Genomic DNA, 27,469 nt, shown 5'->3' with positions numbered 1-27,469 from the left:
ACGACAAGGCCTGGGCCTTAGGCCCGAGCATCATAGGTAATGATGCAGTGGTATATAAGGGAAAGTATAGCACGTAGTGTCCATCTAGGCCTCAGAACCAACCGTTCACCTCTGGCTGATGACAAATTTAGTTTAGTTTGAAAACATATTTTCTTTAGCTTTGAAGCCTCGTAGGATGGGCTGCCAACTGCTCTGAGTTTGGGCCATGGTTCCTTCCCAGATTTCCTGTCATGTTTTTTCCCCAAAGGGGTTTTTTCTGGCAGGTTTTTTCTGGCCTCTGTATAACCGTATTTATGTCCTTGTAGGCGGTTGCCCATCTCTGTTAATCCAGACTTGGTGAAGTTTGCATGTTAGTAATGTATACCTTTTTTTTAATGTGTAAGGAATTGACTGTATATCAGGATTGTATATGGTATATCAGTTGCGAATATATGTATGTATGCACGCCCCGGGCTATATATGCCTCGGGTTGGTTCTCGGCAGGCTTCCCTAAATAAACTTATTTGGTGTACACTACTGTGTTATTTGTTGTGTAGTGGAGACAAAATACTGAGTTTCTAATTATTGGCACCCGCCAACAACTTCAAAAAACATCTATTGAATCTATTATTGTTGGTGACACCCTCATTAAACCTTTAGAAAGCGTCCAGAACCTTGAGTCCTGGTTCGATGCCCATGTGCGAATGAACGTTCATATGCACAAGATTTGTAGCAAGGCTTTTCGTAGATTATACAACACAAGACAGATCAGAAAATTCCTTACTTTTCAATCGACTAAGACACTAGTCCACGCCTTTATATCCTCACCCCTTGATTACTGTAACGCTCTTCTCTTCGGTCTACCTAAATATCAATGCAGAAAGTTCAGAATGCTGCAGCTAGAGTGATTTTTCAGATTCCGAAATTTTATTATATCACACCTGCACTTATCGACCCACATTGGCTCCCAGTAACGTTCAGAGTTCAGTTTAAATTGCTCCTCTTTGTTTACAGGTAATTACGCAACCAAAGTCCTCCCTACATTAAAGATCTTTTGTCCCTGAAACCAGCTACTAATTATGCTCTTCGCTCGTCTGCTCAATCTCTTCTGTTCACTCCAAAAGCCAATTGCTCTTCACTTGGGGATCGGGCCTTTACTCATGCTACACCTGTTTTATGAAACTCGCTGCCATTAACTATAAGAACAAGTAGTAGCCTCGCCATTTTTAAAAAGCAACTTAAAAACATTTCTATTTAGGAAAGCTTTTAGTTTGTTTCAATAGTTCTAATATTTATTGCCTTTGAATATTTTAATTTTAATTAGTATAGAACTTTAACTTATGTAAAGCGCTTCTCAATATTGTCTATAGTTTTAGCGCTATATAAATTCCTTATCATTATCATTATCATTATCATTTTTTATCGTGGGCATCCACGCTTCCGGAATTTCTATTCCACTATCCCTGTTGATATCGTCAGGGTAAAGTCTAAAATGAATTACCTCTTTGACCCTGCGCGTGTAGTAATAAAGGTCACGATCAATAAACTTTACTTCGTTCCAGAGTGGCTTGTGTTCGTTGTTGTGATCATGCTCTGGAACGGCGGAAGTCTCGGTATGAGTCGGATGTCTCGATCGTGCTCCTTAATTCTGTCTTGCATGGGCCTTTCCGTCTCTCCCACGATTTTTTTTCATTAGTATCAAGCACTATTTACGCGGCATCGGTTAGTTTCGATGCTCGACTGTTTCATTTGTTGTTTTTCCTCAAAAAAACTTGACGTTTTTATCTTTAATTCCTTTTCATAAAGTTGTTGTAAACCGCGTCTCTTAGTTTCTTTTGATCAATTTGAGCAGAAATCATCGATTGTATGCCGCATTGTTAGAGGAGACGGAGCTCAGAGAAAATTGAAACACTCGTGGTAGTCAGACATAGTTTGATGCTACATTGGTTTGCAGATTTAATGAATGTAACCGAAGAAGTTACAATTCATAGACCCAACGTTTCGACACTCCTGTCTAGTGCCTTCATCAGGGGTGAAAAAAAACGCTGCAACAAGAGGTCCTTTTATATGATCACTAATTAGCGGCCTTTTTTCTGACGAGGTGTAAATAGGCGTCAGGAAGCAAACCGCCATCGTCACGGTTGAAAGGAGCGTGGGCGGAGTTAATATGCCAAGCCTCCAAACAAAGGCGCTGGTGGTAACGCCGATTAGTGGTGATAATTTTAGAATTATCCCACCCAATTGTATGGTTGGTTAGGCATGTATGCTCCGATAAAGCTGAATTTTCCTTTTTGCAAAGAAAAACCGCTTTTTGGTGCTCTTTTAACCGTGTACCAAACTGACGTTTGGTCTGTCCGATGTATTCGTTGTCACAGTCATTGCAAGGAATAGTAATAAAGGAATAATAAATAGCGTCGGTTCGTTGTTCTTTCGTGACAGGATCCTTAGGTTTGGCGAAAATATGCCCCAAAGTCTGGAAAGGTTTTTGAGCAACTTTAACGTTGTGGCTATTCAAAATTCTCTTGATGGGTTCAGTAACACCCTGTATGTAAGGAATAACAGCAAAACCAGTCGATGGTTCCCTTTCATCAAGAGCGTTACTATTTGTAACTGGTTTTTGGCAGTTACGGAGAAAAGTTTTTGTATAGCCATTTGCCTTTAGGACATTGGAAACATATTTCCTCTCCTGAGCCTTCGAATCGAGTGAAGATGGTAGACAGTCAGCCCTCCCAAGTAAAGTTTTGGCTACAGACTTTTTATGGAAAATAGGGTGGTGAGAATCGAAAGCGAGGTATTTGTCGGTGTAGTTGGGTTTACGGTAGACACTTGTCTCTAAATTACCCTGAACCCCTCTGGACACATTTAAATCAAGAAAGGGCAAATGTCTATCCTTTTCACGCTCAAGGGTGAATTGGATCGACGGCTTACTGAATTCAAATGCGATAAGAGGCGCTCCGCTTCATTTCCGGATACCGCAGAAATAACATCATCGACATATCGTTTCCAGAAAAAGGGTTTAACTGGTGAAGTGGCTAAGGCCCTTTGTTCCACGTCTTCCATTACCATGTTAGCAATGACAGCAAAGACAGGCGAACCCATCGCTGTACCAAAAACTTTTTGATAGTATGTGCCGTTAAATGTAAATTGCGTGGTTTTGAGGCAAAAAGACAGCAGATGAATAATATCATCCACCGGCAAAGAAGTTCTTTGTCGTAGGGAAGCATCTTCTCTGAGTCTTTCCTCCGCAACCTTAACGGCAAGATCAACAAAGGTTTTGGTGAAGAGCGAAACAACGTCGAAAGATACTAATTCTTCAAAAGCGTCAAGAGTTTTATCTCTTATGAAATCCACAAATTCGCAGGAATTTTTGACAGTGTAATCAGTATTCCCAACAACAGGCGACAAAATTCTCGCAAGATAACCAGAAATTGCATAAGTCGGAGAATTAACAAAAGAGACAATGGGTCTCAGAGGAATTCCTGGTTTATGAATTTTAGGTAAGCCATAAAAACCTGGACACAAGCCGTCACTACTGTATAACATTTTGTACGTAGAGTCATTAATTCTAACAGCTTTTTTCAAATCAAGCAGCATTTTGTTTTACTTTCTTTGAGTTTTACTGGTAGGATCAGAGTTTAAGACAGCATACGTACTCTTGTCATTAAGCAGAGACAAAGCTTTGTCGTGATATTGCTGTTTGTCCATAGCCACAACACAATTACCCTTGTCAGCAGATAATACGAGCCTGTCCGGATCCTTTTTGAGAGCTATAAGCGCATTGAAAACATCCTTTTGAATACTTTTGGGAGGAGGTTTAGCACGCCTGAGTATGCTACTTACTTCTGCTCTTGCCGAATGCCTACGATCGTCGTCGAGTTGAGAGATACTCTCCTCAACAGCGGCGACAATTTCGGCAGTCGGTATTTTGCGAGGAGCAATAGCAAACTTCAGACCCTTCTCTAAACCACTCCGTTCCAGCGCGGATAACTCCTTGGAGGAAAGGTTCATGACCCATTTATCTTTCAGAGATGAGCCTGAATTAACAGGAGACCTCTTACTGAGCAAGTGACGGAGTTTTCTGTCATGTTTCTCTCTCTGTTTGGTAAACGTCAGCAGTTCTTTCGAACTGCAAAACTCCTCGACCCAGGAAGTGGGGCTTGGAGGCTTGGCATATTAACTCCGCCCACGCTCCTTTCAATCGTGACGATGGCGGTTTGCTTCCTGACGCCTATTTTCACCTTGTCAGAAAAAAGGCCATTAATTAGTGATCATATAAAAGGACCTCTTGTTGCAGCGTTTAGATCACCCCTGATGAAGGCACTAGACAGGAGTGTCGAAACGTTGGGTCTATGAATTGTAACTTCTTCGGTTACATTCATTAAATCTGCAAACCAGTGTAGCATCAAACTATGTCTGATTGTCCACCTGGTTGCCGTGTGAACTTTAATATATTTTACTCGTGGTAGTTTTGAAAAAGGTCCCACCCGAGCCGAGGCAATAAGACATTCCTAGAAAATCACGATTTGATATGACTTCCACTCTAAGCAATCTCCCAAATTTTTCCGTAAGGTTTCCCTAACAATCAAGTTAAAATGACCATGTGGTAAAACAGCAAAAGAGGTTTTCTAACAAAATTACGTTCATAAGTAGGCAAAGGCTATTTCATGTACTGACAATATGTAAAAGATGCGAGTTTTTCTGCCCGTTTTGATATGTCTTCTAGAGGTACTAAAGCAAAAACAAAGGTACAAGGTGCCTCTATAATCTCTCCTCAACGAAAGCCATATGGTAAAAGTAGATTATTCAAAGTGATTTAAGTGAACCAAGAAAAACATTCACCCCTTAATGATTTTTAGGCCATTTTCTCTATTGTGTGGCGCGTTTTGCGCCAGTTCACGTTCAAATTTACCGCCCCTTGGTAAGTCTTAACAAGTCCAGAAGTGTCGAACCATTCAACGTGATACTGTGAAAGTAGGTCAGGATCAAAGAATAAATTATCTGACCAAAGTACTGGGATTCAAATCACGGATCTAATAACAATAATATAATGACTGCTGCTACTGCTGTAGCACCTCATTGTGTAATTAATATTCTTTAGTCATACCTAATTACGTTTGGGACAAAACAACCAAAGCTCCACGCTAATTATCAAAAATATAACGATGCGTTATCGATGAAAGCGAAGATTTATCATATTTTTGTTGATGTGATATTTTGTTTTATCGACAGAATCTATGCGGTCGATGTGCTCCTATTGACCTAGAGTCTTTCTCTAATTTCGCCGTAAGAGGAATAAAATAATCCTTCCGTACCGTATTGAGATGTGAAGGACAAGAAAACGTCGATTTGATTTCATTAAATTTCTCACTATGATTTCTTTCCTTGTGGAGGTTAAACAATAATCAGGACTAAAATGATCAGAATCAAATAAAAGCCCGGAAACGCTTTTTTTTTTGGTCGTGCGCCATAAAAATATATTCGCCTTTGTTTACCGCGTAGAATTCTTCAATCATCTGCTGCAAATATTTTTCATCGGTGTTACCTCGTCCTAGGCCGCCCTAAAAGCAAATTTAAGTAAGATATTCACACGGAATATGAAAAGTCGCGGGAGCTTGTCTGAAAAAGTCCTTCAATTCGTCTACGCTCAAGCTCAGCCTGTGTATTTTACGGGAGATAACAGAGATTTGACGTGCATGGGTCTCGCTCTACACATGATCTAGTAAATTGCAAGAGGAGATTGGCATTTTTTTTCCTTTGAGATTTTTCAGTTCATATTGATGCCAAGTAAAAAAGCAAGCCGAATTGTCTTCTTTTTCCATTATCAGCTTGAGAGATAGTTTAAAAGACAGCCCACGCGAAAAATTGTGGTTTGATAGTGGTAAAAAAAAAATGAAAAATAAGACTGGTTCTCAGTAATTAATCCCTACTATCCGTCTCGTAATCCTTTCACTCCCAAGATCTCATTAGTAATTCCCCTTTATGCCTGCCAAACTATTCTCAAGATTTTATTCGGAGAATTTGGTATCGGATCAACTAATAATCTCCCTAACGATATTTTTCTTTATTCTCATCACTTGTCTGCTTGATATTGTATTAATATTGGAGGAGGAGTCAAAGGATTACTTGAACCGACTCTCAAGGCTTTTTTTCGCGCGTAAAGCATCTTTCCCAATCTAAAAAAAGTTTTCAGAGAAGGGAACAGCTTATTGACTAGTTGTACCAACATTTAAACTCATAGTTGTTCAGAGTTCAAAGCTCATGTCTTCAACATGTTGAATATTTAATCTGGGGTTTCAATAATATTGGAGAATCTTCATCATCGTTTTTATCATGGAACAAGCCACCCACATTGATACTTTACAGAATGACTGGTGACTTAGTCAGACGATAAATAACAAGCTTGATAAGCCTGAACTTGTTTCGTTTATATTTGTTGTTTTTGGCCTGGAGAGAATATCAACAAATGATAACAGTTGAGACAAGTTACTTCATGCATTAGAGGCTTTGACCTTTTGTTATCGAAATTCCTCAGCTAGAAGAGAAAGCACTTCTCCCTGATGATCATAAATTAGATGATATTACATGTGTCCCTGCTTAGAAAGCCGGCAGAAAGTACTTTAAGATCAAAAAACATCGGTAGACAGATGAAATTGATCTTTGCATTTTGAGCTTTTTCCAAGCGGAAAATAAGGCGAACAGTGTAAGCGTTTTGTTTTCGTGTCTTTTCCCTAGTTACTGGAAACCTTTTAATACTATCTCAAAACCGCTATACAAATACCTTGAGATGATAAACAAGTCTGTCAGCTTTAACAGAATTCACCTTGTGATAACTGCGATGCGCTTTTGCTTGTATTGTTTTTTTTTCCTTGAATTTTTCGGCTAGTAAACGACGCTGACATGGAGAATGCATAAAAAGTCTTTAGAAGCTAATTTTGTTGTTGAAATAAAGCGATTAGTATCGGCTAATGATTTTTCTGTCTTTAAACTGGCGTGTTTGAGCCACTATCAGTTGGTTTTTTTCCACAAACGTTTGACTGATGAAATTGATATGGGGTGTTAAAAGGATTGCGACAAAAGATGAATTTCGGTAAATATTTGCTGACCAGAGGAACTGAATGAAAGAAAATACGCCTTAAAATTACATAATTACTTCTTATTTTTGGAAGCAATTTGGAATGATCTAATGACTGTTATGTGACAGATATGTACGCCTTTAAGTCCTTGATCACTCGTTTGACTGTGTTCATTTCTGACTGACTAAAGTACCGTTCACCTCATTAATATCAAGCCATGATTTTCTCTGCCTTTTTTACAAAGAAGAGTGTGCTTCTTTTGCTGTGGATTTGCTTGATGCAAGAAAGAGCCAAAGGTATTTCATTTGTACTTTTAGACTTTTCGTCGTTTCTGTTCAATTTCCTATTAATTTTGCTTCCATTCAGAATAACAAGGCTATTTAGTTTGGATGTATAGAGTTGAATTTCTTCTTTACAACTTAAAGCGTTTAAACTACGTAAATTAGCCAAGCAACTGATAGCGTTAAGTCCCAAGCATGGCCTTTAACGTACCTTCACTCTAGTTATAGCAAGAGCTTGTTAAACCCCGCGCCCCACCCCCATTTCTTAGAAGCAAATGTATCCGGGGCACCAGACCTTAAATGCTGTCAGTCGATGAGCTGAGGCGAATTTTGCCTGTAACGTATCGTCATTTCAGTTGTAGCGGAAATTAATCAAATTGCTTATCCTGAAACAACTGTTGTTGAATTGAGGTGAAATTGGCCCATCTAAAATAAGTATGGCTACGTTGTTCGTTGGCCCAAGCAAACTTCTTTCCAATGTCAAAAATGTCATGTGTGTTCCTAAATGGGATATGACAATCCCTGAAAAGGCAATTTTCCAAAAGGAAAGAAAAAAAAAAACCTTTTACTTCGTCAAGTACGATACTAATGAAAACATTTAAGAAAATTCGAGAGACTCTGATTTCCGCATCAAAATGTTAGGTTGGACTCAGGGCGGGGGTAAGCGGAGGCTGTGCCACCCACCCAAAGTTTTCTTTGCACTCCGTTCTTCCTGCTCCTGCCCCTGCTCCTGCTCCTGCTCCTGCTCCTGCTCCTGCTCCTGCTCCTGCTCCTGCTCCTGCTCCTGCTCCTGCTCCTGCTCCTGCTCCTGCTCCTGCTCCTGCTCCTGCTCCTGCTCCTGCTCCTGCTCCTGCTCCTGCTCCTGCTCCTGCTCCTGCTCCTGCTCCTGCTTCGAGTGTAAATGCTCGATTAAAAAATCAAGTCGGAATGGCAGAGTGTTACCTAATTTGCCCTCATTACAAATATCAAATAAAGAGTTTTTTTTTTTTTTACCTTTTTAATTTGTTTTTCTTTCCTAACGTGAGCAACATAGCTTATTGACGTTTCTTTCCTTCTTGGAAACAGCTGCTTATTGTAAGAAATGAGCAACCAGCCCTTTTAATTTCCAAAGTTCATCTAAGACAATATTTCAAAGCCAAGTTACAGTTTTAGTCGTGAGAAAAATGACACAATGAAATAAATAAATGACCCCTTGTTTCCAGGTTATTGTGCTTTGTTTCCGGTAAACTCTGAGAAGAAAATTAAAAGAAAAGTAGACAAAAGATTCTTTTAAATCACTCTTTCACTGAGCATGGGGGTTTCTCACCATCAGCGATGATTTTCGGTAAACATGAAGTATTGCTAACTGCATCAGGCGTTTACGACATTCCCTAATAGGTACTATTGACCTAAGAATGTTAGGTTATTAGTTTACTCTCCATTTAGCTCTCATGTAATCGCTGATATGTTCCTACTGTCTAAAAATAACACTGTGACATCGAGGACGTCGTTTAAGACGATTTGAAGCATTTTTTTACTATTTTTGTATTTTTCAAATATGACGTAACTCATGTAGAGCTTAATCTTCCTATCTTTCCAAGCCTCTGAGAAGGGAAAGATTGACATTCAATTGACAGATGATGACCTGAACTGTCAGTACGTTTCATTCAGCGGCAAATTCTCCACTGATGGAACTCCCGTCAGAGTATTTGCTTCAATTAATCATGGAAATAAATCATCAGGGGTCCATGATTTAGCTTTTATTTGGATCGAAGATGTTACAACAAGCCATTTCAAAGCCTGTCTCAAACAGAGTGACAAAAATCCAGAAGGCAACAGAACTATGATTGATTGGTTTGCATTCCAAGGATCACAATCGGGAGTATCACATGGTCAGATTCGTTTTAACCTTTTCACTACTGGATCACAATGCAAGTGGGTTAAGTTTTCTCAGGTATGATTAACTTTTAATGTCAGTTGTTATTAATGAGTAGTTTGGTCATTGACTGTTTGCATCAATTTAACTCTCTTCATCTTCTGAATTTGTTTTATTTCTTTCTGGCACAACTTATGGACACTCATTTGAAGTCTTCAAAGCGTCTATTTCATTTACTCCTTACTTTCCCTGGTAAACAATTTACCATCCCTAATTCTTTTCGGTCCTTATTCGCGTTGTCTATTTCATTCAGTCTTTATTTTTACTCACATACGTTCGGTCTTCTCATTTTTTAATTTAACCAATAAATTCATTTACTCATCATCTGCTTAGACGTGTACTCATTTATTTGACCTTTTATGCTACGCTTCTTTGTCTATCTTCCATTTTCCATCCTTCTCTTTTAAAGCTGTGTTTTGTTCCATAAAAAAGTCATGACTATTTTGCAACGCAGAAGAAAAAGCATTGTGTGTTTTCTCTTTATAGAAGGCGTTTTCATCAGTTCCCAAAATCCACGTGACTGTGCAACATGGAATTCCAAACAAAGAGCAGGACGCCATGAATGTTTGGATTACAAACGTTTCCGCGAATCGCTTTGAAGTTTGTTTACAAGAATCCACAACGTTCAGCGGCCTTCACGACAAGCTTTCGGTGGTATGTAAAAATGTAACCTTGACAAAATCTATTTCACGCGGCCGTGGAATCGCTTCAAATTTTCTATTGTTCTTTCACTTTGCAGAACTGGATGGCGTTCGAATATTACCCGTCAGTTTGGGAGGCAAAGGAGTCCTCATTGGTGAAGTTTTCCGAAAACGAAGTACCATCTGCACGAGACAGTTACGCCCTGTGTAAGGTATGACCAAACAAAGGTTAGTTTCCGAGTACTTTCAAAGTGATTTCTATAGTTGATCTTGTTCACCTTAACCATGCCTTGCTAATTAATTATTTTTGTTTGTTCACTTTCAATTTTATAACTTGGAAAATTAGGAGATCTTTTTTCCTTCATCAAACGTAATCTCTACGCAGTTCGACTCATATTCTCCACATGGAGACTACAATCTTATAATCTAGATCGGTCAATCTCCCCTCCCTCCCTCCCCCCCCCCCCTCCTTCTGTATGAGGATAAAATGATGACCGGTAAGTGATACCTAGAAAACCAAATGGAAGTAACATACCAATTAATATAAGCAATTCTAATTTTTCCGAAACGAACCTCTTTTACCACAAAGTTTCCAAATACATTGAGACTTTTCCTTGCCATTGGAAGATTCAGAATAACTCTTCGAGCGAAAGAGAATTCCGTCCTCCCACTGGGATAGATCAGAGACCTTTAAGCTGGGTTAAGCGAAGCTTCAAGAAATATCACAATGAAATAAGACCTTTCTCGTTTTGCAGAATGTCTCCTTTTCAAGTCCATTTTACTCTGCACCGGTGGTACTCACCACTGTCATTAGTGGTGTCGGTAACAACGCAAACAGTGGGTGTCCAGCGAAAGGTCCTTTGATAACTTGGCTGGAGGTAAGGCGATGTGGTTTGGGGTCATTTCAGAGCATTAGATCATTAATACTTACAGAAGGCAAAAACAGCCTTCATATGAGGACATCAAACCAATAATTGTTGAATCAAGACAATTGAAGATTCAAATCAGTTATGTGAGTCAACTGGGGATCGTAATCGAAAAGTATAAAATAATATAGAAGCAAATAGTTTGAGGCAATGACTACAGTTGAATGGCCGTATCTATAACTTGTTAGATATTTTGCTTAATCATCATCTTTTCTAAGATTACTATCATAAAATACGAGCTGTATTGAAAGAAAAACGAACAAACAAAAACGCAGTTTAGTTAGAGCAAACCTACTGCGTCAGCTAATGCCAAGTCCAAGGAAAGAAGTTTTAAGTTAATTTAATAAAAGTTGCATTTTTTCCCTCTTCTTCGATAGGAAATCTCCACCTATTACTTTCGAGTGTGCATCAAGGATAGTGCTGGATATGATGGTCAAAGAAGCAAAGTTCTAATAGATTACTTGGTTATTGGAGGTATAATGTAGTACAAGAAACTTATTGTATCCATGTTTTTCTCTAACACGTTCCTACGTACGGTCGATTTTCTTTAGCAGTGCAGTTGTTACTTTTCATGATGTACCAAACCTAAGGAGACTAACGATTCACGGGCCGAGGTTCATTGCCGTTCCGGAATAAATTATCAGGAAGTATGAGTAGTAATTTTCGAACTACAATGGTATTATGCAAAAAAATTTTCAAAGACAATACCGCTGATTTCAGATTGTTTCACGAGGAACGAATGAAACCTGTCAATGAACTGTTAAACGCTTAGAAGTACGTTCATTTTACTACGGCTCTTATCACCACTTTTGATATGATGTTATACGCTTTTCTTTCTCTTTAAAGACTTATCAGCTGTGTCAAACATGAAAAATTCATTTGCAGATCTTGATCCTTGTACAAATGCAAGTTGCAAGTATTACAGCCATTGTCTAGCCTTGTCTCCAAACCGATTTACTTGTGCTTGCGAAAGCAGCTGTCCATCATATGAAGAACAGGTCTGCGCATCTAACGGTCGCACATTTACCAACTTGTGCTTGCTTAAGCAAGAAATATGTAGAACTGGTGGGAATTACACCAAGTATCATCCTGGAAGCTGTGAAGGTACATTTTCGGTGATAAATAAGTCGTGGTTTTCGTTGATTGAAGAAAGCCTTTCTTTATGGGTACAGATAAACAAACACGAATAGACAGACATGAAGATTAAAGAAGAAGCTGTCAATTCGTATTTTAAAAACATGGAATATAGATTCTCGAGTTCACTTAATTTCAGAAACGATTAGGCAAAAAAACTCACGTAAAGCTTTCAACTCGCTGTAGGTTTCCCTCTTCAGAAAGGAAGACATCAATTTCGAAACGTTCCTTCCTGGGCAGAGGATCATTGTGAAGTCATCAAGTTTAAACCATTTAGATTTTACCCAGACCAGAAAATTTACATACACCTTACTGTTAATCATGCGAACTACAGTGACTCCACTGTGGTACATGAAGCCACAACACCCTGGATTGAGAGTGTTAACAGCACTCAGTTCACAGCCTGTGTAACTCGAGCCGGTAGGAATGATTACCCCTCAGATAGCTTTGCCACAGTTGATTGGGTTGCTCATCAGGGTGCTCCGTCTGGGGGAGTAGCAGGTGAGAAATGGTTCTCAAGATGGTGGACTGGGACTAGCTGTCAAACGGTTACCTTTGCTAAGGTATAGTGGGTTGTAATGTTCCAATTTTTTAATTTAGTTCGAAACAACCTAAGAGTACACGAAACAAACGAAAGTTTCCCTGTTTTATTTCTTTTCGCATACGTTAGTCATTTCAAAACTGTCAAGCCCTCTTTTGTTTAGGAAAACTAGGCGCGAGAGGAGGGGAGGGGGTGGAATCCACTTTGCAAGGAGTGAGTGACGTTCTTTGGCATTTAAAGATAATAGTACGCAGCGTTTTGAACTCTTAAAGACACTGTTGTAAAAAGTTAGGCAAGGGTCAAGATTTTTTAGCACAAAATATCCCGGCTATGTTTTGTTTTTTGCTTTGTTTGTTTGTTTTTTTTCGTTTTATCTTCTTGTTTCGTCGGTTCGTTCGTTTGTTTTTGACTTATACGCGGTACGGCATGATAAGCTTATACTTTCAATTTCAATATTTTTTTCCAACGAGTTGCTTCTGCCAATTCCTACAGGGAAAATATTCCAAACCACCGACGATTTTTGCAACCGCTGAGCAATACAGGTCGCGCCTAAGACATGATGCCACCACTGTATGGCTTGAAGATGTCACGGCAACTTCCTTCAAGATTTGTCTTCGGGAGCTGCAAAATTTTGCCGGGGTTCATGAAGACATATCGGTGGTAGGTATTTGTGACTCTATTTTTCCAGACTAATTACAGAGCAAAATAGTTTTTAAAAAAATGGGAAATTTTATGAATTATGTAATGTACCATCATCCTCTACTACAGGAAGGTAACTTGTTTAATTCAACTCCCACCTGATAACGTATTTCAACTAATTTGTATACTTAACTTGCGATCTGTGTAATGGAATGATATAAGTCAGAGAGCAGTAAACTAGCATCTATCACAGGTAGTGTTTAAATGGTAGGTCGAAGTGAAACCCTGGAACTAAGAGCGACTCTCCATGTGCCAATATTGTACCCATTTTCTTTCTATCATCATTTTCCGTTAGAACTGGTTGGCGTTTGACTCCCTCCATAGACCATTGTTTTCAGAACACAGTGAAGTAACTTTCCAGAATGACGTTTTGCCTTCCGAGAGTGACAACTTTGCTTTTTGCAAGGTAAGCACAAGACTAAATACGGAATTAGTGTTAGTCGCTAAACCTTAGGAATTTCTTTCCCCAAAGTTTGGTCTACCCATCGACCTAAAAAATTATGTGGAAAATCAATTTCGTATGGCGACTGTCCTTGAAGTACCGTTTTTGAAAGTGAATAACGTTTCTCGATAAGGAAACAAGAACATTTAGGCAGAAATATTCGGTCCACGCAGGCCAAGATAATCTCATTTGCAGTTGGCGAATGTGTTCTACAAATGAAACTTGCCATTCTTCTGACGCTAGAATTCTAGCTCACTGCTCACATAATTGAAGCATACGCTTTTAGCAATTCAATATTTTATTATTTCAAATTAGCTGGAGGCTGTGAAAAATGACTAAACTGCTCCCCACCAGCGAAAAAAGTTGTATTTCCACACAACCTTTTTCAATAACTATGTTCATTGCTATCATATCGCTGTGATTTACACTAATTAACAAACAGATTCCATCTTACCGTCCACATGTTCAACTAAAGATCACATATGAAACCAAACTGTGGTGTGAAAAAACGAGTGGCACACCATATTTTGACGTCATCTATGATTTATAACTGTACAGACCTACGGCCACATAGAATCTATTTTTTCTGTATCATATAAAAACAAATTTAAAGTAAATGGTTTGAACCCAGGAGTATCAGTAATTCGTGTAGTGTGATCGTCCGGGTGAGTGTAGTTCTGAAAAGAACTGTTGTTGGTGACTGACGTTTCGACTATCTGTGCGATAGTCATCTTCAGAGTCAAGTGAGGAGTAGTTGTCAGTCGATGATGTTATAAAGTCTGGTCTGTTGAACGTGATTGGTCTGTTTAGCCGTGATGTGATTGGCTGGAAGACTCGTTTAGAGTTTGTTAACAGTCATTGGTCGGTTTCGATCCGTCTGTTGTTTGTCGGTCTGTTTGTCGGTTTGTTCACGTCGTTAATGAGTCGTTTGTAAGGTGCTGGTAATTGTTGACATCTGTTGAGAGGCGTCTGTTCTAAGTTAGTGAGCCAGCTTTCCAGAGTCAGTCGTTGAAAATAGTTTGTACTGTAGGTTAAGCATTTAGCAGAGTCCCAGTCGATTCTGTGATTAGTTTGTCGGTGATGTTCAGAAATGTGATTGTTTACATCGCCATTTCTAGTTGCTCGTTTGCGTTCAGTTAGTCGCGTGTTAAGGTTTCTACCAGTCTCACCAATGTAGGAGGCCTGGCAGTCGGAGCATTCGATCTTATAAATCGCTCCCTGTCTGTTGTTGGGTTCGTCTTTGTCTTTAACGTTGGTCAGCAAATGTCGTAAAGTAGTAATAGGCCTGTGAGCTACGCGAATGTTGTAAGGTTGTAGGATCCGCGCGATAGCCTCAGAAGTGCCTTTGATGTAGAGTATAGCAGCTGTAGTCGTGATAGATGTGGAGTCCCTGTTAATTTCTGTTGTGTCGGTCACCCTGTGAGTGTTTCGTCTAATGAAGTCAGTGTTGTAGTTGTTTTTGTCAAAAACACGGTCAAGGTACTTGTTTTCGTCAGATAAACTGTCCGGTGTGTTGCAAACAAGTTGCGCTCGTCTTGTCAATGTCTTGATAGTCGTAGCTTTGTGGGAAGTCGGGTTGTAGGATGATTCGTCAAGAAGTCTGTCGGTATGCGTCGGTTTTCTGTATATTGTTGTTCGTAGTTCGTTGTTGTTTCGGCCTACCAAACAGTCGAGAAAAGGAAGCTTGCCGTCTTCTTCGATCTCCCTGGTAAACTGAATGTCGGTGTTTTGTTCGTTAAGGTGATTGTGAAAAGCGTCAATTTCGTCTTTGTGTACGGCGGTAAATGTGTCGTCAACGTAGCGTAACCAAAGCGGTATGGTTTGTCGGCAAGTTGCAAGGGCGCGTTCCTCGATGTTTTGCATCACAATTTCTGCGACAACAACGGAGACCGGCGACCCCATAGCTGTTCCGTGCAACTGCTTGTAGTGTTTACCGTTATATCTGTTATCTGTTATCGCACAGATAGTCGAAACGTCAGTCACCAACAACAGTTCTTTTCAGAACTACACTCACCCGGACGATCACACTACACGAATTACAAAAAAACAAATTTGTTGTTAACGATGACGTCATCTATGCGTCTGTCCTCGATTACATCATAGGTAAGAACCGATCAAAAAGCTTAAAGGATTCAGCTTATCGTATAATTAACAAATAGATTCCAAATTGCCGTGCGTCTGTTCAGTAATAGATCACAGATGACGTCAAAATGTGGTAAGAACAAAAAAGTGGCACACGAGGCGCAGCCGAGTGTGTCACTGATGTTTTAACCACATTTTGACGTCATCTGCGATCTATTACAGAACAGACGCACGGCAACTTGGAATCTATTTGTTTTATATAATAAAGAATTAAAAAAAGTTTTAACAATGACATCATCTGTACGTCTGTCCTCCAATAGATCATAAGTAAGAACCAATCAGAATGCGTGCATAACTGAGCTTATTATATAATAATCAATTCTATCTTTCGTATTTTAAGAATGTAAGTTTCAGATGGAGCTACAGAAAAACACCAACAGTGTTGTTAACAGCAAAACACTCCACCAACGATGGAAATGCAGCCGCAGAGTGCAACGGAATTGCAAGCTGGATTGAGGTAATCTGCAAAGCTGAAATTGCTGAGAAGCATCGGAAAGTCCGTTCAGTTTACTCGGCTATTTTCTCCTTTCGAAAAAAATGAGTTAAGTCACTGGCTAAAGAAAAGTCCTATTTTTCTGTGTCTTCAGCATGATAGAACAGGCAACGACAGGGAAGAAAGAAAAAACTTGGCTCTCTCATGACCAATAATCAACCCGATTACCGGTTGGTTGCAAATGCAATAAGCAACAGAGAATTCATATTGGGTATTTTACGTCAAAAATTTTATCACGAATCATATGTCAAACTTCTTTAACCTTTTGATCATCTGCTTTATGTGTGACAGATTGAGTTCTTGTGTCGTGTCGTAAATTGCTTTTTCGTGTGTCCAATATACGTTGTACCATTTTTGCCTGCTTCTTGCTTTTTCGAAACTTTTTTGTTCGCTTCTATTTTGTCACTTTTTCCCTTTGAATTATTTGACAAAGCGCTGTGTTCTTATCACATATTCACATATCTCTCCTTCAACCTGAAAGACAACACGCAAAGTAAAAAAAATCCTTGCCAGTGGTACGTAATCCTCTGAGGACTGGTAAGATTATAACACACCAATAAGGTTATCTCTCAGGAGTACGATAGAGCGTATTTGACCAACATTTCCGTTCGACTTTTAAAGCCTTATCTCTTTTTTATTGAGTTCATCACCTGTTCCGGCTTCCGCATTTGTGTCAAGGAACTCTTCATCCAGCGTTTCGATCCACTGACAGTGTCATATGTTGTACTAACAGGTAAGGGAATTCACTTGCCTGTTACAAAATTGCTTATCAAGAGTATCAAGTATCCAGAATTTGAATTGAAAGGGGTTCAAGCACATAATGATAGGAGGGTCTTCAGGCCTTTTGAGGAAATGTTTCCGGGCTTTCAGGTCTCCTCGTCTCTAACAGCACCTACCCTTCCCTCCCAACATAAGAATTTTGCTCTCGTTCGAACATTTATTTCAACAGATATTTGCGAGGATGACTGGGAATATTTCAATGGATATTGCTACAGAAAAGTATCTTCCTGTGATTCATGGAACAATGGCCAGGGAACATGCGAAGCCCTGGGGGCTAATCTTCCAAGTATCCATAGTCAAGAGGAAAATGTTTTTGTTCAAAGTCTACATGGTGGAGAGCATTCTTGGCTGGGGCTCTCTGATACCAAATCTGAAGGTCCTGAAGGGAACTTTGCTTGGAGCGATGGAGCACCATTTGACTTCAATTTTTGGGCGCAACACCAACCGAAAAAGTCACATAAACAGAACTGTGTTCATACACTTGGTTTCCTTCAAGATCATCTGTACAAATGGAAAGATGTTAATTGTACTGAATGTCACAGATTCACTTGTAAGAAAGGTACGACATAGTTTGAAGAATGAATCGGAGATGTTGCCATTAGTGGAGAATTAACAGCAATGTTTTGAGTCTTTTTTCTTTCTTACGTCCACTTATTTCCTATCAAAAGATAACCTCACTCAAGGAAAAGAATGCTTCAAGTTAACATATATATGTAATCCTTTTGGTCGTTAAATGGGGAACTATCTATTACTGTTGATATAAAAAATCTTAGTCAACTATTGCTTACAGCATCAACTACTAGCTTACGATTTGTTAAACGTTACCTGAAGTAATAATCTCAAAAAAATAAAAGAAATTATGCCATGTTTCACAGCTTCTTATGTTTTCTTCTTGAATGAAAAATTGCATGGAAGATAAAGTCAATGAAGTGACTTCCCTGTGTTGATACTTGAATAGCTTTAATGACCATTTTTACTTTTACAGACTACAACGAATGCAAAGATCTTTCCTTCGATTGCCCAGAGAATGTCACTTGTGTGAATAGAGATGGTACCTACTCATGTCGATGTCCTTCTGGATTTCGTTTAGATGGGAAAAACTGCTCAGGTCTGTAAAAACGTGACACCTTTAATGAAAAGCACATAATATAATTGCGAAAAAATTAACATATTCGGAACAATATAAAACCGTCGTTTTAAACATAAAAGGCCTCTAAGAGAATTTACGAATGGACCTCCCTTATCAACCCGAGTTACGAAAGGTAAAAATGTCAATATATCAGCTAACGATGTGATAATGCTTCTGATTTAGGTGTCAATTTTCAGGTTTATGACGTTACCATGGTAACTGACATCACCACTGATAACAGACAGATTAAGAACAATTTTTGGCCTAATGCCTCTAGATTTTCATTTTTATTCGGTGAAATGTCTTCATTCTTTGGCACATTAGGGAAATGTTATTTCCTGACCTTTTGAAATGGCAAAAATTGAAGATCTTTCACACAATTTTGGATACAGTCGAACCTCGATTATCGGGACTCGTGGGACTGGACGAAATAGACCGGATAATATGAATATTAATGAGGAACAAAAACTAATTATTTTAAGAGAGCGACATTTAATCGTGAAACAAAACATTCGCAAATCGTTTTTAAAAAAGTATGGTCTACACTTTCACTTTCCGTTGAGAATACCTCCACAAGTGTGTATTAACAATAAAATTAATGAAAAATGTTTTTACATTGGCCTAAAATGTCAAAGTAAGCCAGTTTGTCTCAAAGAAGAACATCGCGTGCGCATTGATCGAGAGTCCCATCATTCTTCCAAGCAACATGATCTGGATAGCGTCAACATTGTTCTGTCTTTCCATTCATAATAAACACTTTTTACAACATTCAATAGTTTCAGAGTTCGAAACAACTTTCTCATCTTGGCCTTCATGTTCCTCATCGCCGCTACTTTCAACTTCGAAAGAAGAAATTTGCTCGTCGGGCAACTGTAGCGAAGTTGGGAGCTCATTCTCACTTAGCAACAAAGTAACTCTAAGTCAATCCGACCTCCTTTGAAGGTTCTTCATTAGTTAACACGCGTACCAGCGCTGCTTTTCCTTTTTGAAAGCGAAAAAAACTCGCTTCTGCTTCACTTTTCAACCCTGCAGTTTTAAAAAAGAATACGACTACGGATCTTGATCATGACTTTTAAAAGAAAAAGTTCGGATAATCGAGAGATCCGGATAATCGAGGGTCGACTGTAATCTCTAAATAGGCTATTTGATATGAATTGCGAGTGGCTAAGAATGGACCATTTTTCAAAAGCATTCACTGAAGGAAACGCAATAAATTTCATTGGAAAGATCTCTCAGTTTTTCGTACTCCCAGATCGTTACCTGAGCAAGCGTAAACTTTCGAATCTGTCGCCTTTTCGCAATCTTTCACTATGGATATAGCTGCTAGAAACCCTTAAGTCACTATTATTAAAAAAAACTGTCCTATTTTATGCTGATTTAATACTATTTTCCAGCTAATAATTGTTTGATGGTATTCAGCCGCTATCATTTTTTTGTTTGTTGACATTTTTAAACCTCTCACTATGTTTGCATCCAGATCTCGTGCGATCAAAAACCCTATCAAAGCAAATTTTGTTCTTCAAACAGATGTGGACGAGTGTAGCTCAGAATTGTTTCCTTGCCATACAAAAGCCCAGTGTTTCAACATTCCTGGCTCTTATTCCTGTAAATGTTCGGCAGGATATTCTGGCGATGGAAAAGTAAACTGTACATGTAAGTAAGAACGTTTGACTTGGTCTCCATCCTTCTGAAAATTATACTGCACCTCGACTCCCATCAACACGAGCCTCCAAGAGAAATAGAAAGAAGGTTTGAGTTATGTGGAGCGCTCTTCTTCGAAGCTAAGGAAAAAAGCGCTGAGATTTCGACAAACTTCAACCGCATTTCTATTCTGTAGCTTTATATTCAGTTTAACTGTTTCCAAATGTCTTAACTTAGACTCAGCAGCTAAGAACTGTGCTGAGCTGTACAAATCTGGTAAGTCAACCAGCGGTGTTTATGCAATCGACCCTGATGGTTCTGGTGCCTTTGATGTATACTGTGACCAGACAACAGCCGGTGGGGGGTGGACGGTGTTCCAAAAGAGACTGGATGGCTCGGTAAGTTTCTACCGCGGCTGGACCGATTACAAGAATGGCTTTGGTGACCTGAATGGAGAATTTTGGCTAGGACTGGACAAGATACACCGTTTGACAAAAACAAAGAAAAGGCTTCGAGTAGATCTGATGGACACCAAAGGCAACACCGCTTACGCCGAGTACGACATGTTTGCAGTTACCAGCGAGAGGACTAAGTACAAGCTCAGCCTTGGCACTTATTCAGGTAAATGAACGATGTTGTGTAGGTGGACCTCTGATTGTGATACTAAACTTGTTGTACTAAATAATGGTTCTCGTTAAATGTGGTTTAAATTATGGCATGACATCTTGTTTTCCTTTCTTTTATAAATATTGGGCGGGAGGTCCCTAATGAAGAAAACTACACCCGAGGCATTGAGTATCCCTCGTGGCTATAGTGTACTTAACAAGAATGAATTTATCCAAATCAACGGGAGAAAAACACGACTTTGCACCTTGCAGCGCCGACTTACAACCCTTCACAGCTTACAGTTATGATGCTACAATATAGTTGATCATGCACAATCTACATTTACCTATGCAATGTAGCCATTATCAAATATCTTAATACTTTTTGGATTTTTTTTCAGGAACTGCTGGTGATTCTCTTTTTTACCATAATGGTCGTCCCTTTTCAACTAAAGATCATGATAATAGCAAAGGAAACTGTCCTGTGACTTTCAAAGGAGCCTGGTGGTACTTCGGCTGTCATAAATCTAACCTGAATGGACTTTACCGTCATGGGAAGCATTCATCTTATGCCGATGGAGTCAACTGGCGTCAGTGGAAGGGATATTACTACTCCGTCAAGAGAGCTGAGATGAAAATTAGACCAGCCTGAGTTTCATTTTAGAACGTCCTATTTTGTTTCCATTTCAACGTTGTTTATTGTAACTTGGTTTTTATTAACCACAGTTCACTAAAACGGAGTTATCGTAACAATGAAAACGATTGTGTATTGTACAGCAAAAAATCACGAGAATGAGCGGGTCATATTTGTCCATATTGATTTAGCGGAGAGACTTAAACTTATTCAAAAGAAAATGATCACAATGGGTTCATACGTATGATAGAACGCTCTCGATATTTGTCACTCTGTCCGGCAAGGTAAATTAATCTTCGTTTTTTACATCAGCGTCTAACACATTAGAGAATAAATTACTGACTGAGCTATCGGCTGAATCAGTACGCAACGAACTGAATGGAGTCATATTAATTAATGGGTCTCAGAACAACTGATTAGAAATGTGTAATTTTTTGTTAACTCGTAGAATAAAGCGGCTACTGGATTATGGTGCAAAGTCTGTTCATGTCATTCAAAGTCACTGATAAAATCGCTCCCTCTCCAAATACAAAGCTTCACTTACTTCTTTCTTATTTTCACTGTCTAGTTGAACCGCTAAGGGTTGATTCGGTTCCTGTTTTCCGGCCAAAGTGGAATCGGCAATATTATTTGTTGTCAACCATATCCACGCTCTTAGAAAATGTCAATCGAATAGAAAAGGTTAAACGAAAAGAATCACACTATACGTTACAAAAGACTTTGCTAAAAGGCCAATTGGTCAAACATAAATTTATGACACAGACAATGATAAATTACCTGAACAGATCATGCTACCGTATTTTATTGTGTTTACCACTCTCTTCCAAAGCCAAGGGAGGAAATTCGTCAAACGGAGATCGAAGCATGAATTTGTTAGCGGCAGTGTTTACCATAACAATGGCTGGCAGGCTTGAATCGGAATTTGGAAAGAAAGGAACCTTTCAGGCATGTTACTATGCGCGCTGATAGATAAGCCGCACCATTTCCTTTCTGACTTTCTCATAAATTTAATGGAGTGAAGTGAACATAACTTTTCGAACCGAGGTCTTCCTAATTATGAGCGATGGAATTTCGTAAATTACCAATTGTCAACACTAGCCGATATCAAAGTGAAACGACAAAGTAATCCTTAAAAAAGCTGTATACTATACTATACAAAGAGCGGAAAAAATCTTCCCTTTCAAGTCGAGGACGAGAGAATCTTTCAGTCACTGAAATTAGTGACGTTAATAGTGGGCGTGTGGAGCGGTACAACAAGAAAAAAATGCTCGCAGTTATTTAAATGACGCACACAATATGTTGTATTAAAATGGTTTGCATCAGCGTTTTCACCAGTCCATAATGACCGCAATTTATATACAGTTAGGCCGCAGCCAGAATAAAAAACAAGTACGATGACTCCATTTTTCTCCGATTTTGCTGCAGTTTGCTGTTCTTATTGTGATGAGTCAAATGTCTGCTGAGCAAGAAACGGTGCTAATAGCTCTTCAGTCAGTTCCACGCCCACAAAGCATTGTAATAACGTCTGTCACAGCCTCTCTTTAGGCACGGCGAACAAGAAGATCAAAACACTTCTTCAGAAAATGAAGAAACAGCTTCCATACGTTCAAAATGATATCAGCATCATCAAAGAAAGAAACAACAAACACCGGTGTTTATACAATCGACCCTGATGGTTCAATTGCTTTTAACGTCTTTTTTGACCAAACAACAGCTGGTCCGGTTAGGGGGAGGGGGGGTGGACGGTGTTTCAGAAGAGACTGGATGGCTCGGTTGATTTCCACCGTAGCTTGACCGATAGCAAGAATGGGTTTGGTAACCTGAACGGAGAACTTTGGCTGAGACTGGACAGGATTCACCGTCTGACAACAATGAAAAACAAGCTCCGTGAGGATCTTACAGCCTTCAAGTGAAACACTGCGTTTGTACTTTCCGACGTACTTTCCAGTGAGAGGACTAAGTACAAGCTCAGTCTTGGAAAATACTCAGGTAATTACAGTGGAGAAAATAGAAAAAAAATAATAAAATCACATTCAAAAATATGATTACCTTTATTTCTTGCCGATATCAAAGTTATCTGAGATTAAAGTATCTAGCGACCGGTTTGGATAACATTTTAAAGCAAGCATTGATTAGGCCATTACCTTACGCCTCTTTTCCAAAACGAGGCCTGGTGCTCAACCACTCATATTAAATGACATTAATTTGCATGTGAATGAAAACTTATCATATGGAAGGATGAGTAATAAAAAATGAGGCCAACTGTAATTCGAAATGGCCAATTGAATCTCTATATCAAGTCTAATCTATAAACAAACGTAAGGGCTGTAACCAGTAGTGCGGTATTTTCTGGACTCATTTAGTTCGCGCTGAAAAAAAAGGATCGAAAAAATAAACAATTCAAGATCATAAAAACAAAGCAATTCTTGTCTTGAATTAAAAGGTTTTTTTTTTTTTATATACTTATAATACGTTTTACGGCAAATGGTTCTGGTGATGACTTCCGCTCTGGTTGTCGAAACGTCAGTCACCACTACCGGCAACAGTCCTTCTCAGGACTACACTAACCCGGACGATCAAACTACAATATTACATATAATACGTTTGTTTGCTGTTAGAGATGGGGTTTTGGTATTTCATGAAAATAAGTAATGTCCTCATTACACCTCGAGGAAATGTTTGCCAGCAATTTCAACAAATTAGGTCTTATTTATAATTGAAAACTCACCAAATATTGGCAGCACATGGTGATTTTGAAGCCTATTAGCACCCGTATTGTTCAACTCATGCCGAGTTGAAGTATCCAATTTCATCAAACGCCTTTTGGGTAAAACAAAATTAATATGAAACCTAGTTGCATCCTTGAACGAAACACAGAATAGCTGCGTCCACTGACATAACACAGAATTCTAGATTCACCCTAGAAACAACAACAACAAACAACAACCTATCTTATTTACCCCACAACATATCAATACAACAACAGATATAAATTTTGATCGATAGGGACCGGTACCCAAATTAAATTAGCCACAGGCTTGATGAAACTGAGTTCCGGGAGGTTATTGGGCGAAAAGAATTGATAATACTTGTGAAAAAGTCCTGTCTAAGACCCTTTCAAAGATCCAAACCAATTTGAAGGTGATGAGAAAAGGCCCCATGGTGTAATGGTTAGCACTCTGGACTTTGAATCCAGCAATCCGAGTTCAAATCTCGGTGGGACCTTATACGCTTTTCGTTTTCATTTTTATTTTCATTACCCTAAAGCATATAGTATCTCTCAAAAAGTACGGTGGGGAATTTTGTATTTAGTTGTCTCTTCCGTCAAAAAATACGTTTCTTCGCTATTAGAGATGGGGTTTTGGTATTTCATGAAAATAGGCAATGCCCTCGTTATACCCCAAGATAATATTCAACAGGCATTTCAAACGAATAGATCTTATTTATAATTGAAAATTCACCAAATATTGGAAGAAAATGGGGATTTTGGAGCCTATTAACACTCGTACTATTCAACTCATGCCGAGTTGAAGTTTCCAATTTCATCAAACTCCTTTTGGGTTAGACAAAATTAATATGAAACCTAGTTGCATCCTTGAATGAAATCTCAACTGTATCAGATTAATACCAGAGGTAGCTGTACAGTCTTAGTCTAAGATTTAAAAATTTGACATTGTTTGGCTGAATCTTTATATAAACAAAATGGTTGCTAAGTAGTGGTTATAGGAAAACAGGACTTTTTGCGAAAGTGGCTTTTTTGCAAGATGTTCCCACTGCGTTAGCAGCTAACATTTTTGCAACAAAATGTCGAACCCTTTAGTGTAGAACACGTGGCCACTAGAATATTTAAAAAGTGGGGAAACTGAGTTCGCAAGTAAGCACAGCCGTCTCCTCGATCGTTAAAAAGTATGCGCAAAACTCTAATGCTCCGTCCTTATATTATCGGCGTTGAGGAATGACGAACGGGAAACTTCGAAAAAAACTTTACGTCTCGAATGACGTTTTTTTCAAATTTGTTTATTTGTTTGTTATTTTTTTTTCTTTATCACTTTTTACTGATTACTATTATTTAAAAAGGCGATATTTAATTCCATTACAAGAAAGTTCAAGAAAAACACCCACGGCAAACGACCGATTTTTTGGGAGGCTACTTTCCACTGTTTTACTCCCTTGTGTAAAAAGTATTCATCGAAAGTAAAAGGAGACTTTTTTCAGCAGCGTTGATAGAACGACTACACGAAAAATTAGTAATTTCATAAAAATCTTGCTCAGGCTGACTTTTAACAATACTTCCCTTCAACAAATATTTTATTTAAAACTAAAACACCTGTCGATGCAATGAATATTTTAATCCTGCCACCCGAGGCGAAATAAATTGCCCAGCCAATATGTGTTTTAAGATAAACTTGTAGTTGATCTAGAGTTAACTTGCCTCTTCCAAGTTTTAGAGAGGTACGATTACACGTCATTTCTACTTTTTATTCTCCTCAATTAACATGTCAAGTTTTAAAGAATCTTTATGTCATAAACCACAAATAAGAGGTACGTTTGTAATTATGCTGCAGGTAGGATTACAAAACCTCGTTTTAATTTCCTATAATACTTGTCTGTCTCCGCAGCACGAACATTATAAAGACAAACCCCTAGAGTAATAAATGTAATTTTTTTTCGACTAACTTTCGTTAACATTTTTTCGTTGTTGTTTTTTTTCGGTGGTAACAAAAGCCTTTGAAAGAAATTTCCATTCTTTTTATTATAATTATTCCTAAACGACTACTCAAAGTTTTCTTTTTTCTCCCGCCTACTAACTTTCTAGTGTTTATTCCCTATAAAAACAACATTGCCTTCGATAACCAACCATTATTCTGTTGCACTGCGTGGGATTCGACTTACAAACGATTTGCAGATGCTACAGTTTGGCGCCATAAAGATTTTGCATTGATAATTTCCATCATTTGGGAGAATCGTCATCTGTTCAATTATAAATATAAAATCTCTAATCAACTTTCAAAATAAAAACCTGTCTTGCGTCGTATCGATGTCATTTGTCTTCAGTTTTTCTCATGAAACCAATTTCTTGTTTAGAGAAAAAGCTATATGATATGAACACGACAAGCAAGCAAAATTCTACTTTGGATGACAACTGCTCTGGTGCACTAAAAAATGCTGAAATCGTAATTTTGTCAGCGATGAACAGTGTGTTGGCGCTTATCTCCGTTGTTGGAAATGCACTCATTTTGGCAGCCATTTACAGAGTTCAAAGCCAGAGGACCCCTTCAAATGCGTTCGTTGCTTCTATGGGAGTCGCAGACTTCTCCGTAGGTCTGTTTATGAACCCGCTCTGGGTTGCAAAGAGTGTCTTGAACATCTGGAAAAGTGACAACCATCTTTCGACAGCCATTGAAGTTCTGACGATGCAGACAATTGTAGCCACTACCTTCAGCTTATGCGCAGTGAGCGTGGATCGCTATATAGCAGTGACTAAAATGCGTTATATCGAGATTATGAGTTGGAAATGCATCCGAATCATAATCCTTCTCATCTGGACCTTTTCCATACTGTTTGCGTGTTTCCGTTTCCTTATTACAGATCCCCTTCAGCTACCAAAGCTGTGGCTGGCCGCTACAGTAATCACTGTCGTAGCGCCTTTAACACTCATCTCCATCTGTTATTATCATATCTTTAAAGCAGCTCGCTTTCAAATTAGAAAAATTTCAGCCTCTGAAGAAACTAGGATTAGTGTCGATCAAGCTCTCATGCAGCTTAAGCACCGTAAGGCAGCTTTAACAATAGGAATTGTTGTTGGTGTTTTCACAATTTGTTGGACCCCAAGTTTGGTGATCTCTCTCGTTCAGTTCTTTACTGTTAATAATTGCCAGAAGCTTATGATAAATGGCTACTGGTTTTGGGGAGCGCTGGCAGAGTTTAGCAACTCGGCTCTTAATCCTTTCATATATTGCATGAGAAGCAGAGACTTCAGGAAGGCTGTAAAGAAGGTGATTGGTGATTGTGTCTACTAACTGTAATTTTCACCGATAATGAGCTTTGAAATAACTAGACAGTACGCAGTTTCGATGCGAAGGCTGCTGAGTAAAGGATAATTTGCATGAAGAATTTGTCACTTAGAGGTTTAAAATCGAAGTTTTTACGATTTTTCCGCTTAGGCCGGTAAGTATCAAAACCTCCTTTGATACCATCAATATTGACGAACGATATTCGCGCGAAAAGCCTCACTAAGATCAATTTATTAGTTAAAATTTCAGGTGAAAAACTTTTATAGCCAAAATATGTTTTACATCAAGTATAATTGAACGAAACAACAAATACGTTAGCATAATTATAAAGACTATCTGAAACTCCAAACAATGTTCCCAATATATAAATTTTAAAAGATAGCTTGGTTTTTTTATGTCA

The 27,469-nt window shown here is 38.7% G+C and overlaps 2 protein-coding genes and 1 non-coding gene across 3 annotated transcripts; all 3 read left to right on the top strand.

The window, feature by feature from the left end:
* Window positions 1-7,236: 7,236 nt before the first annotated feature.
* Window positions 7,237-21,444, top strand: LOC131768455 (uncharacterized). The gene is made up of 17 exons (XM_066164255.1): window positions 7,237-7,348; window positions 8,914-9,266; window positions 9,738-9,902; window positions 9,988-10,101; window positions 10,645-10,767; window positions 11,193-11,289; window positions 11,701-11,919; window positions 12,136-12,512; window positions 12,983-13,150; window positions 13,485-13,595; window positions 16,114-16,230; window positions 16,909-16,999; window positions 17,216-17,605; window positions 18,032-18,154; window positions 19,703-19,828; window positions 20,054-20,437; window positions 20,823-21,444. Exons 1-17 carry the CDS (start codon window positions 7,270-7,272, stop codon window positions 21,071-21,073), a joined length of 3,288 nt encoding a protein of 1,095 aa, XP_066020352.1. The 5' UTR covers window positions 7,237-7,269; the 3' UTR covers window positions 21,074-21,444.
* A 2,764-nt stretch (window positions 21,445-24,208) lies between these two features.
* Trnaq-uug (transfer RNA glutamine (anticodon UUG)) lies at window positions 24,209-24,280 on the top strand. Its single transcript has one exon. It is a non-coding gene; the product is annotated as a tRNA-Gln (tRNA).
* A 1,835-nt stretch (window positions 24,281-26,115) lies between these two features.
* LOC131768447 (beta-1 adrenergic receptor-like) lies at window positions 26,116-27,266 on the top strand. Its single transcript, XM_059084187.2, has one exon. The coding sequence runs from the start codon at window positions 26,119-26,121 to the stop codon at window positions 27,073-27,075; it is 957 nt and encodes a 318-aa protein (XP_058940170.2). The 5' UTR covers window positions 26,116-26,118; the 3' UTR covers window positions 27,076-27,266.
* Window positions 27,267-27,469: the final 203 nt, after the last annotated feature.

Source organism: Pocillopora verrucosa, chromosome 1, assembly GCF_036669915.1.
Source record: "Pocillopora verrucosa isolate sample1 chromosome 1, ASM3666991v2, whole genome shotgun sequence".
In the NCBI taxonomy this organism is placed as follows: domain Eukaryota; kingdom Metazoa; phylum Cnidaria; class Anthozoa; order Scleractinia; family Pocilloporidae; genus Pocillopora; species Pocillopora verrucosa.
Note: the sequence above shows the minus strand (reverse complement) of the source record. Positions and strands in the feature narration are given on the sequence as shown.

Excerpts from the sequence above, each read along its gene's own strand:
- LOC131768455 (XM_066164255.1), top strand. The coding sequence starts at position 7,270 with ATGATTTTCTCTGCCTTTTTTACAAAGAAGAGTGTGCTTCTTTTGCTG. Across the intron at positions 11,290-11,700 it reads AGATTACTTGGTTATTGGAG|ATCTTGATCCTTGTACAAAT; the intron begins GTATAATGTAGT and ends ATTCATTTGCAG. Across the intron at positions 13,151-13,484 it reads TTCATGAAGACATATCGGTG|AACTGGTTGGCGTTTGACTC; the intron begins GTAGGTATTTGT and ends ATTTTCCGTTAG.
- LOC131768447 (XM_059084187.2), top strand. The coding sequence starts at position 26,119 with ATGAAACCAATTTCTTGTTTAGAGAAAAAGCTATATGATATGAACACG.